The sequence below is a fragment of the Gekko japonicus genome, unplaced genomic scaffold (genome assembly GCF_001447785.1).
Source record: "Gekko japonicus isolate JY-2015 unplaced genomic scaffold, Gekko_japonicus_V1.1 scaffold1387, whole genome shotgun sequence".
Lineage (NCBI taxonomy): Eukaryota > Metazoa > Chordata > Lepidosauria > Squamata > Gekkonidae > Gekko > Gekko japonicus.
In genome coordinates this window covers 80,048-91,854 of record NW_015174881.1, presented here as the reverse complement: position 1 = coordinate 91,854, position 11,807 = coordinate 80,048, and the positions used below count along the sequence as shown (strand labels likewise).

Genomic DNA, 11,807 nt, shown 5'->3' with positions numbered 1-11,807 from the left:
AGTGCCAGAAAATAGAGGGGAGAATCTTAAAGAACTTATGAGTGATTTACTTGCCCCAGTGACAGAGATAAAAGCGGATTTATTGCTCAACGACATGGATGTGGCCTATAGGTCATATTCAGGATATATAAAGAAGAACAATCTGCCTGGGGAAATAGTGGTAAGATTCTCGAAGAGGCACGTCAGGGATGCTATCCTGAAAGCAGTTTCTGGGACCCCACTGAAGGTGGGGGAGAATGAGGTCAGAACGCTAAAGGATATTCCATTTGAAGTGAGACAACGCAGGAAGAAATATAAAGAACGTGTGCTTCCTCCAAACAAACTCAATTGGATATAAATGGCTGTTTCCAGAAGGAGTAACATTCAAGATCAAGGAGAAGAAAGTCAAGATAGACTCTGTTCTTAAGGCTAAAGAGTTCCTAAACGAGCAGCTGGGAAGGTCAGAGGACGGGAAAAAAGAAAAGGACGATAGGTCCAGTGGTGAGCTGGAAACTGGTTCATCTGGTGAGGACTCTTTGTCGGAGAAAGGGGCAGCAGCCCCGAAAAGTCCCTACAAGTTACGGAAGAGAGAGAAAAAGAAGTAAAGGCTGAAGGACTCTGAATTGTGCCTTTGAGAACTTTGGTTTTAGGGGGAGGATGGGGGGGCACGGTATTGGGCAAGAAAATATGAAAGGGGAGGGTTAAAGGGCTAAAAGATTGACACGGTTCACTAGTAGTAGAGTGATGAAAGACTCTGGATTTTGAAGAAAAAGTCATTTGGAAGATCTATCTTGGGTTTTTAGTCAGTAGTGGGTTCTTTGCTTTCTCCCATATATGTAGTCCCCTATCCCCTTTTTTCTGTTAGTTATTTGTAGTGTATTTAAAAAATCAATAAAAAAACTCCCCTTCGGGGGAATCAAAAAAGAAAGAAAGAAAGAAAATTTTTGGACTCGTATGAATATTTTAAATCTCGCTGTAAAAGCATACAAATTTATACTAGTTGCTTTACTTAGGGTTGGTGTGTTTATTAGCTCTAGCCATTAGGCTGTTTCTCAAGTTGCAAAGGGTTTGTACTTTATTGACTGTAGCTGGACCTTTCTCCCTCTGAGGTGGAGGACATCTTGTGGGTGATTCCCATCCATCACTTAGGGAGGCAGGACTCATTTCAATTACTTCCTGTTTCTTGTAGTGGGAGTCACCCTAGGCGCAGTTCTTTTCCTGTCTCAGAAGGGAGAGCAGCTAGGTGTAGGCTCTGCCTAACCCTATCTTTCTGAGTTACTTTCACTTTCTCCTTCCATCTTTGCTGTTCCCTCTGAAGAAATTTTTTAAAAAATTCCCTTTCTTCTTGTGTTATCCTTCTATATGTTCTCCTCTCTTCTCCCCCCCCCTCCTTTGGAGGTTGAGCATTGCTGGGCCAGTTGTTCTCTTTCATGCATGCACATGAAAGCTCATACCTTGAGTAAACCTTTGTTGGTCTTAAAGGTGCCATTAGTCTCTACATTTGTTGTTTGGTTTGTTTGTTTTTGTCACGTTGAGAGCTTGCATGCATATATGGGTCATAAGCATATGGTTGAATGTTTTAAGGGTTTATAGAATGGTTCAACTAAGAAGAATTCTTATGGAAGGTTGAAATCATAACACCAAGGGGGATTGAAGTACAATTGAGAGTACACAGATGAAACAGTTTTGAACAACTTTTTATTGATTGACATGTTTGTATTTTTAAAAAGCACAAGTGGAAAGAAAAATTATGCTGGCTAGTAGGATGTTGACTGACCTACTATTTATGTGCCATGTTTGCTTTAAGAATCCAGTCTGCTCTTGGATCCCTTGAAGTCAGTTCTCTGAACTCTCCATCTACTTCTAGTTTTTCAGCTGGTATTAGTAAAAGCAAGAGGGGACCTGCAACCATCGAAGTGTGGTTGATCACCCCAGTCAGACTGGAGCAGTAAATTGTATAGATTACTCCTTATTGGGCATAAAGCAGGGGGAGGGGTCAGAAGAGGTGGAAGTAAAGATGATCCCCCCCCCGACTCCATGTCCACCTCAAATAATGATAAAGTGTAGATTGGGAGATGGTTGCCCCTAACTCGTTTTAATGGCGGAGAGGGAGTTGCCACCCTTTCAGTTTATAAAAGAGGGGCTGATCTGAGCCCTTTACCACTAGATAGTAGAGGAGGTTTTTGGAGAAAGCATGCTTTGGGTGTGCATCTGAACAATTTGGAAAGCAGGAAGATGGACGCCTTGCTGCTTTTTTTGAAGCTCTCTGAAGTGGTAGACATCCCAGCTTAGGGGTGTGCATTCGTCTATATCTGAGCCAAAAAATTCCAAAAAATTATCAGTTTCCCTTAGAAAGGCAGCCTTCAATCTAACTATAGTCAACAAGGATTGTTCGGGTGCATAAGCTGTTTGTCTTTTCCTTTTGGCCCGATTTTGTGCACATTTAAGCGGCAGAAGATGAATCAAGTATTTTTCTGTGTGCTTGGGGGCAGGGTGGATTTGATTTAAATCACTAGTCGGTAAAACTAGATTCAAATAATAGTTTTCTATGTAAAGACTCATTCTTGCTGGTATAATCTTAACATTTACAACCAGATGAAGGTTTCGTTTTTAGAATAACAACTTTTCAGGTTAGTTGTACAGTGATATTAAAAATTACTGATTTGGTCATACTATTAGAAACACATCATAGATGGATAATTATGAAATTATTGCAAGTTGAACTATCTCCAGTAATAGTTTAATCATTCATACTTTGAACAACTTTGCTGTACTTTATTGGAAGGAGAAAAATAATCATTACCTTAATAAAAATTTGAATAGTTTTATTTAATTAAAACAATACCATTATAGCATATGTATTCTTCTATTTGCTTAAACATCCATGTTTGTTAACTGATGTAGTTAAACAAAATATCTTAAAAAAAAAAAAAAAGCTTAGACCGTACTTGAAAAACTTAAAATACTATCCTCTGTAACTCACTCATCTTCTTGTTTGTTCATAATCTGGAAAAGAAAAACAAGCTTTCCTGCTTTATCGGGACAGGTCCCAAATGATTTCTTAATTTAGAATGATGGATGAGTCCAAAGGAAGAGAATATTCTTTCTATGCCAGCAGAAGAAGCTACTGCTGTTAAAAGTGAAATCATTAACAACAGTCTCTGAATCCAAGGGCTTATGTGACTTCCACCAGTTCACTGGTGTGACTCTCTTTAAAACATCATTTGCAAACATATATTTCTTGAATGGTTCCCCCTTAGCTCTGATGTTTATTATAGCTGGCATTACAGGTGGATGATTGCTGGATACCCATGTCATAGTTAATGCCTCTTCCTCAGCACTTAAGGTTTGACCCTAGTGCCGGATATTGACAATATTTGCGAGAAAATGTTCTGGAGTCCGTGCTTGTTCCATTTATTATTTTAATTTAATTCTGTCAGTGTGTAGTTCTGTTTTTAAGTGCATACTCAGTTCCTTCCAAGTTTAACAACATCAATAAAACTGCTATTTTTCTGTATTCTGTTTAAAGCTTCATAAATAGGGTTCAGGGTGCTCAGCGTATGTTCAACATTTCTCTGAAGCCCAGTGTTGAGGATTTTGGCCCTGATGATGCCATCAGGGGAGGGCGAGGTATAAATGAAATAAAATAAATAAATCTATTTTCTCTCAGTTTTATTCACATCAGAATAGGCCAGTTCTTGATATACTGCTCAAAACAGTCCATTACAGAGTTCCAGCTAACATCCTGTGGGAACGTTAGCTTGGTTCCACCCATTCTTTTCAGAGCTGCTGCAGCAAAATGATTGTTACGGAAGTATTTAGCCATTTCAACAACATTTGTCTTTATTTCTGGAACACTGAAGTCTTTGGCTAGGAGGTGCAGTAAATGAGCACTGCGACCAATGCTCCCTCTAAGCTGTGAAGTCTTGTGAGCAAAAATTCTACTCTGTGAGCTACCGGCATTAAAGGTGCGAGCGACTGGGCTACTGCATAAATTAGTTTGCTCTGGAGCCATCCTTCCTGAGCTAAGACAAAAACGTATGAGTCGAAAGCTCACACTAACTCAGATTAGAGGGAACGCTGACTGCAACCATGTGTCATTAGCTGTGTATTCCCTTCCTGCTCCTCTCAGTTTCTTCTCATCTTGGATACATTTGCAGCATTGTCTGTGACCAATCTGCGTACTACATATATGGATTTTTCCCCACATGTTGTTATATCTTTTGCTGCCACTTCTTGTAAGCATTGTGCTGTGTGTGCGTTTCCTGACATATCAATTGTTTCTGCAAGGAAGACATTCCCTTCTCCTGTTGTTATACAAGTACATACAAGAGGATCATTGTGGACATTACTCCACCCATCAGGACTTAGGTTAACAACTTTACCCTCTAGAGCTGTTGCACATTGCTCCATTTCTCTGTCATACACTTTATCCAGCAGTTTCCTTTCAACCTCTGCTCTGCTGGGTGGACTGTATCCTGGTCTCAGTGGCTGAACCATATTAATGAAATATGGATTTTCAATCAGCTGGAAATAAGAGTTTGTCATGTAACCAAGTTGGCATTTTTTTCACCAATTAACTCCTTTTCTAATCTGCTGGTTTTTATCACAAACTCATATATGGTGGTTCCTGGATGATCAGCCTTTTTCTTTCTTTTTTGGTTAAGTACTGTGGATGTGTGATGTATATGATGTGACTGAAACGCTATCCTGGACAGATAACTCTGAAACTGTAGAACAGAAGGATGGTGATCTCGAAGGTGGATAGTTTCCAGAATCCTTATGTTGGTGATGGATTCCCCTAAACAAAAAAGTCAATGCTGTTATTTTATTATTTATACCATTTCTGCTTATTGTATTCCCTGCCACTCTGTACTGCCCAAAAAAGAAGTATTTGCTTGTTTCAGCTCTTTATTTCTTCATAGCAACTGTATCAAAATGACAGTAATGTGAAGTAATAATAATAAGAAATCTAATTTTGCTCAAACATGACAGTTCCTCAAGGCAGTCTTTAAGAAATATGATGAAAGCAAAACATTTACCAATCTGAAGATGCTGCCTGTTCAAACATGTTCCCTTTGTCGTCTTCATCACAGCACTTCTCATGATGATGTTTCATTTGGGTCACCAGGCCTTGCATTTCTTTGTTGCAGTGTTTGCATTTTGCACACATGCCTGTCTTACCCATAGGTAAAGGAGCATCATTAAAATATTCCCAAACTGGGTCTCTTTTGTGGCCTGCTGCCATTATAGATTTTCTCCTCCAGGGAAAGAATAATATGAAAAACCTCAGGCTATACACAAAAAGTTCCAAAGACTTGTGGAGTATTCTGCTCAAAAAGTGTCACTTTCATTTATACTGCTGCCCCTCCCTCCTCACACTTCGCTTCTTGTGCAGATCTGTTCGACTCCCAACAATCTTGTATTCATTGAATTTTTTGAAATTTAGCACTTAAGGGGTTGATTCTGTGTACATAGATTTGCAAAGGAACAATGGGATTAAGGTCTTTTTCTCAACTCTGTATGCATATTTTATAACACATTTTTGCTGTGAAGAAGAGGCATGTCAGATCTCTGCGGGCACAAATTCACAGTTTTGAGAACTGTGAAACCAAGCATCTGTGATAATATCTTCTAGATAGAAAAAACTCCCCAATAATCTTACAGAAACCTCTGGAAGAGCATGACATTGTGAATGGATTAATGGAATTCATTTACCAAAAAATTTAAACATTGCATGAATATACAGCCTCATGCTACATAATGAAAAACTAATTCTTTATTTCATGATGAATAACCTTTGGACTATAATTATCTTAAATAGAAAACTATCTTTAGATGGATTTCTTCTTCAAAAATTTTATTTAAAAAATCTGATTTAAATTTTAAAAATCTAGTTTTTGTTTTTTTAAAAGCATTGATTTTTATCCACCCTGCTTGGGGGTTATCCCTGATGTACAGAAAATACCTTTTTCTTAGGCATTGCCCTATTGTGCTGCTTACATGATTAGTACAGTGGTCTTGCACTTTGCTGTCTGAGGATATGATGTTGTGACCTTTCATTTGAGATGGTGGACCTTGCCACAGTTGTTCACTTATAAGTGAGGGACTAATGCATCACCAAAATCTCTCTGATTAGCAGAAAGTTATGTTTCTCTTAATTAAATTTGAAGGATATTAGACTCATTTAGTGGATACTCATGGAAATCTGCTTAAATTGTGTCTGAATAATATTTTTTCTTATACATGACCTAGAATAACTGTGTAATATTTGGACTATGTCTTTCTTCTAGGATATGGAAACTGGAACTCTGGCACAAACAGAGGCAAGTACAATAAAATATTCATGGAATATGTATATTTCTTTTTCTAGCTTAGCTAGTGAGAAAGTAATGTTCAAATCCCATACTTCAAGAGCATCTTTTATGTTACTTAACAGTGAATATCTGCTTCTGTCATTAGTAAACATCATATTTAGGATGTCATTGCCAAGATGAGGTTTATTGTGACAGTGTCTGCTCCTCTCACTGAAGCTATGCAAAATGGTTGCGTATGATTGGTCTTCCATAATTTGTCTGTTTAATTCACATAGTGGATCTCTGGCATGAATTTAGACTTGTTACTTTGTAGGTATGCTGTTTTAAGGATTCAGTTTTTAAATCATATTTCATTGTCTCCCAAAGAAGTACTGGATCAAAAACAAGTAGTAAAACATGTGGAAGGGATGTAGGAGATCCAGATCTGCATTTGTTTGGAGATGGTTCTAAATAATGTTTCAAACCAGACTGACCCTTAGAAATGCAAACTATTTTGCAGTTCAGTGATCAGAACCATTATCTTGCATAATTTTTATATTATGTTGCTGGTTGTGATGAATCTGCCTTTCCTCACTATGGGCTGGTTCATATATAAAGTGAAACTATAGTATGCTTAAACTGTAGTTGTAGTTAATTTTGTAAACCCAGGGTTTGACCCACAGAAGGTCCTGGCTTTGTTTTTTTAATGAAATTGCTCATGCTTATAGTAGCCATCATGTTAAACTGAAATATATTGACCTGTGTCCAGCCGTGCAGTTCCAAAAATTTTAAGGGTGCTTCAGTTGTCTTAAGAGTAGTATCAGTTCTCACTCTGAGGAGGATTGCATCTTGGAATGTATGATTCCCACCAATTGCTCAGGGAGGCAGGACTAAACTCTTCAACTTCCTGTCTCCTGGGTGGGTGTTGTCCAGGCTCAGTTTGCTTCCTACCTGCTTAAGGAGTGTAGTTGTGGAGCTGAGCTCTCTCCTCTTTTTTTTCTTCCTTTTCTCCTAGGAGTGATTTCATACCTGAGGGAAAGCTTCCTAAACCTCTCCATCCTGTCCCTCTTTCTCTTCACTACTCTTTTGGCTCTGCTGCTTCTTTTGTCTTTGCAATTTTTCCCTGCTCCTCCCCGCCGGAGGAAAGTGAAAGAGAATGGCCCAGTGGCAAGCCTCATAGGCTCTGGAGGGATATAGATACTAATTTACCTCTAAAAAGTATGGAGACCCTCTCCTCCTGTCTCTTGGGAAGAGAGCTCCCCTGCTGAGTCTAGCCCAGAGTGGCTTAAGAAAAGCACCATAAAAAGGCATGAAAATGGCTCCTCAGAGGCAAATGGCTCTCTTGGCTGCCAGTTCAGCACCTGGGGCTACGATGGCAGGCCAGGTTTCTCTGTTGGACCCTCCACTGAACCAGAGGGAGAGTTTTTGTCTGAGGAGGAGGAAAGAAAGCTCCCAGAGCAGTCCAACCATTTTTTCAGGGCAGAGGACTACCGATACTTTCTAAACAAAGCCATTAAGGCACTGAGTGGCAGCCAAGGCCAAATTTAAGTCCAAATCTGGGGGTAATTCTGAGTCCCCCCCCCAAAGGAATATACGGAAAAGGTGATTCCGTTCCCAGAGTATTTTGAACGTCAACTCAGAGCGGAGTGGGACAAACTCATGCCAGTAAGCCGTTTCCTGCATTCGCCAAAAAATTGTATGCACTGCTTAATTATGCTAATGAGTTGTTAGAGGTGTCTCCCGTGGATGGCCCGGTGGCAGCAATTCAGTCTTTAGGATTACTATCTGAAGATGGCCAAGGTACCATCAAGGACCCCACTGACAAGAAGACAGAGGCAACACTCAGAAGGATCCATGAGGCTATCGCCATGATGGTGAGAGCAGCGTCCACAGCCTCCATTGCTGCCAGGGCTGCCATCATGTGGGTGCACAAGTTGATCCAACTACTGCCAGAGAACAGCCGCAGCCTGCTAGAGGGAGCCTCTTGCATTCTCAAGGCAAACTCCTTCACTGCAGATGCCACCTTGGACATGCTTTCATTTGCTTCAAGGGTCATGGCGTCCACGGCCGTGGTGAGAAGGCTCCTTTGGCTACATTGTGACAGCTTACCCATTTCAGGGGGATTGCCTGTTTGGAGAGGCACTAGACTTGGTGGAAACCTGGGACAAGAAAAAGGCTATGCCCAGGTCCATGAAACGTTCCGACAGGCGGAGCAACCAGTCCTTTTGTACCCTACACTCCTTGCCAAGATTTTGCCACAACACCAAGAAAGCTCATTGGGAAACACCTAAGCAAACGTGGTCCCTTTGCACCCAGATTCCATAAACCCGCATTCAATAAGAATGACAGAGGGAACCGGGACACCAAGTCCAAGCAAGCATGTCTGTTCATCCCTTCTGGTAGGGGCAATGAAGATTCTCACCTGGGCGGAGAGGAACGTTGCTTCCATAAGGGCAGAACATATAAAAGGGGTTGAGAACACTCAGGCAGACTGGCTCAGCAGGGAGACAATCCAGGAGGGGGAATGGGCTCTCCATCTAAGGCTTTTCAATATCATTGTAAGACACTTCAGTTGACTGTCAGTGGATCTGTTTGTGTCACCAACAAACCACAAACTGCCAAGATTTTTCACCAGGTATTATCACCAGGAGACGAAGGCAACGGATACGCTCATGAAAAATTGGCCACAGTGCCTACTATTCACTTTTCTGCCATTCGTTCTGATCTCCAAGACCATTCACAATGTATGAGAGCTCAGAGCAGAGGTCATCTTAGTGGCTCCAAGATGGAACCACCATCCATGGTTCTCAGCACTGCACGAAATGGCTGTTCTTCCACTACTGATCCTTCTGGTGAGCCTGGACATGCTGTCCCAGGCACCCAGATCTGGTCTGGTTATGTCTGACCGCTTGGAGATTGAGCGGTGCAATCTCGCTAAACTAGGATACTCTGCACAGGTCATGGACACCATCTTTGCATCAGACGACAGTCTGCTGTTCACATATACAACACTACCTGGAAGGCATTTGTGAGATGGTGTCTTTGAGTTACCAGAGCAGACCAGTAGGTTCTCTAAGTCAGAGGATTTACAATACTTTTTAAGCAAAACCATTACTTCCCTGGAGCTGCAGGAGTTCCCTTCTGAGTTCCCTTCCCCCCAATCTTTCTCCAAGACCAAAAAATGCCCAAAAGTTAAGGAGGAATTCTTCCCAAGGGTAAATAGGATTGAAAAAGCCTTTCCCTTTCCGCCAGGAGGCGGGTCCCTTGGGTGTTTGTGCAGGTGTGCCCCTGACTTGTTTAAAGCCCCCCCCCAAAAAAAACCCCAAAAATCCTGGCTACAGGCCTATGTTTGAGTATTTTTAAGTATAGTGGTGTTATTATTGCTATCGGAACAACCAAACTGGAGGAAAGGGGTGGATCCCACATGGGAGACAGGAAGTGAGAAAATTTATCCTGCTTCCCTGAATGGATGGTGGAAAACATGCAAGGAAGGATGTCCTCCTGAACTCAGAGGAGAAGGGTCCTTCATGGTAAGTGGCCAGTGGCCGTCCCCCTCCCCCCCAAGCTTGTGGGCAGGTGGAATCCTTGTTCAGCTTAGATTATAGAATCTTTTAAAGAGAGCATGAGAGGGGAGCTGCAAGGCATGTGAGAGTGCTCCTTTCCCAATTCAACCCAAGGTCACCCTCGCCTAAACAAGCAAGGGTTTAGGTGTAGGGAGGGACATGCTTCATGTTATTGGGACCCTCACTCTCAGTGACCCATCATGGTGGCCTGTAAAGCCTTTTCTTTCACTGCCACCCTTACCAGGGTCCAGGGCAGCCCCTCAGAACCAAAGAGGGAGGTGGGTGAGTTTTTTTCTCAGAAGAGACGCCCATAGTTGCTGATCAACCCATGCACCTGTTCAATGTGGATGACTACTAGTCCTTCTTATCTAAAGCCATCCTGGCTCTAGACCTCAAAAATCTCTGTTCCTGGAAAGGAACCTTTAGGGAGCAAATCCAGGAACCTTTAGGGAGTAAATCCAGGAACAAGGAATTTTTTCCCAGGGTTCCTTTCTCAGAGAGGTTGGTTTCTTTTTCCCAATTTTTCAAAAGGCTAATGGAGGATGGGCCAAGTCTGTATCTAACAGGCGGTTCCCAAATGTTACCTAAAACTTTATTCCTTGGCTCATGTCAGAATCCTGGTTAAATCAGTTCTCAACACCACTCACTTCGAAGAAAGTTTAGTTTATTGAGATGTTGAAGAATACCATATTGAACACAAGCTTTGTTAGGACTGAAGGTGAAAGCTCGGGGATTGCAGATATATTGTGTTCAAGGAAAGGCACTAAAGATCAGGACCCAATCACCCCACGGCATTTGCCCACCAGAAACAATGGTCAACTACCCCCCCCCCACTAAGCACGTACCCCTCTACAGAAACAAGGCAAAACAACAGGTCTCTGCAACACATGAAAGTCTAAAGGAAAACGAAAGCATTTGGTTTCACACCCCTCTTCCCCCCCCCTTCCTCTATGACAGGCAAAATGCATACTATAAAATGCATACTCAGTCTGACAGCTACTCACACTATGGCATTCTTGCAGGTTTACCTAGTGGATGCTCTGGTAGTAGTGCTACATTCCACTGGCCTGGGCGCAGAGGATGGTGTCAAATCCATAAAGGATGGGTAGGACAGAAAAGCAGACTATGCACTGTGGTAGTCCCATGAGTCCTCTGCAGTGTCCATCAGGGTAGCAGCTAATACTGCCTTAATCTCTAGAGCAGCCATTGTGTGGGCCCTGAAGCTGGTTAAACTTGCTCCCAGTGACAACCAAAGGGCAATAAAGGGTACCAGCCATGTTCTCAAGGCAATCACCTTCCTAGCAGATGCCTTTCTCCACACAGTGACCTTTGTATCCTGCTCCATGGCAGCTGCTCTATGGCCAGGTGAGATCTATGGCTTCACATATGGCAAGCAGATCCCCATTGATGGCCCATAGTAATAGCCTACCCACTCCAGTGTGGGAGGCTGTTCAGGGCCTGTCTCAAGATCCTGGTGAAAACTAGGAAGAATAAGAGGGCCATGCCCAAGAGTTTGTGGAATGAACAATATGAAATCCCTTCCATCTCATTCCTTATTCTGAATTCGAGCAGATCAAAGGAGGGCCCAGTGGTCAAGCACCTGAAGCCCCTTTTAAGAGGCCCCCATCCCAGATTTAGTCCTTACAGATACAACAAGCCTGATTGGCTGTCCAAGCAAGGAAACCATGATGCCAGAGACATTCCTGAAGGTGGCTGGCTTCAGGATTCCATCCCAGTGACTTAAGCCTCAGCTAGACCACTGGGTTCTGCAAGCTGTCCAGTCTGGCTGTACCATAAAGGTTCAGTTTTTCCTGGATTGCCTCCTTCATTCTCCCAGATCTTTTTCTCTCTCTCTTTCTTTCAAAAAAAGCACCTACCAAAGCTATGGGCTATAGAGCCAGTTCCCTCCCACGTGCATTGCTCAGGAATTTACTCTGTATTTTTCTCGGTGCCCAAGAGAAATGGGGAC

General features: G+C 42.2%; 1 protein-coding gene across 1 annotated transcript in view; it reads left to right on the top strand.

The window, feature by feature from the left end:
* AKAP8L (A-kinase anchoring protein 8 like) overlaps positions 1-11,807 on the top strand; it is a 43,071-nt gene that overhangs the window by 7,477 nt on the left and 23,787 nt on the right. The window contains exon 2 of the mRNA XM_015424891.1: positions 6,273-6,305. Within this exon, the coding sequence (XP_015280377.1) occupies positions 6,273-6,305 (33 nt within the window). The remainder of the gene's footprint in view (positions 1-6,272; positions 6,306-11,807) is intronic.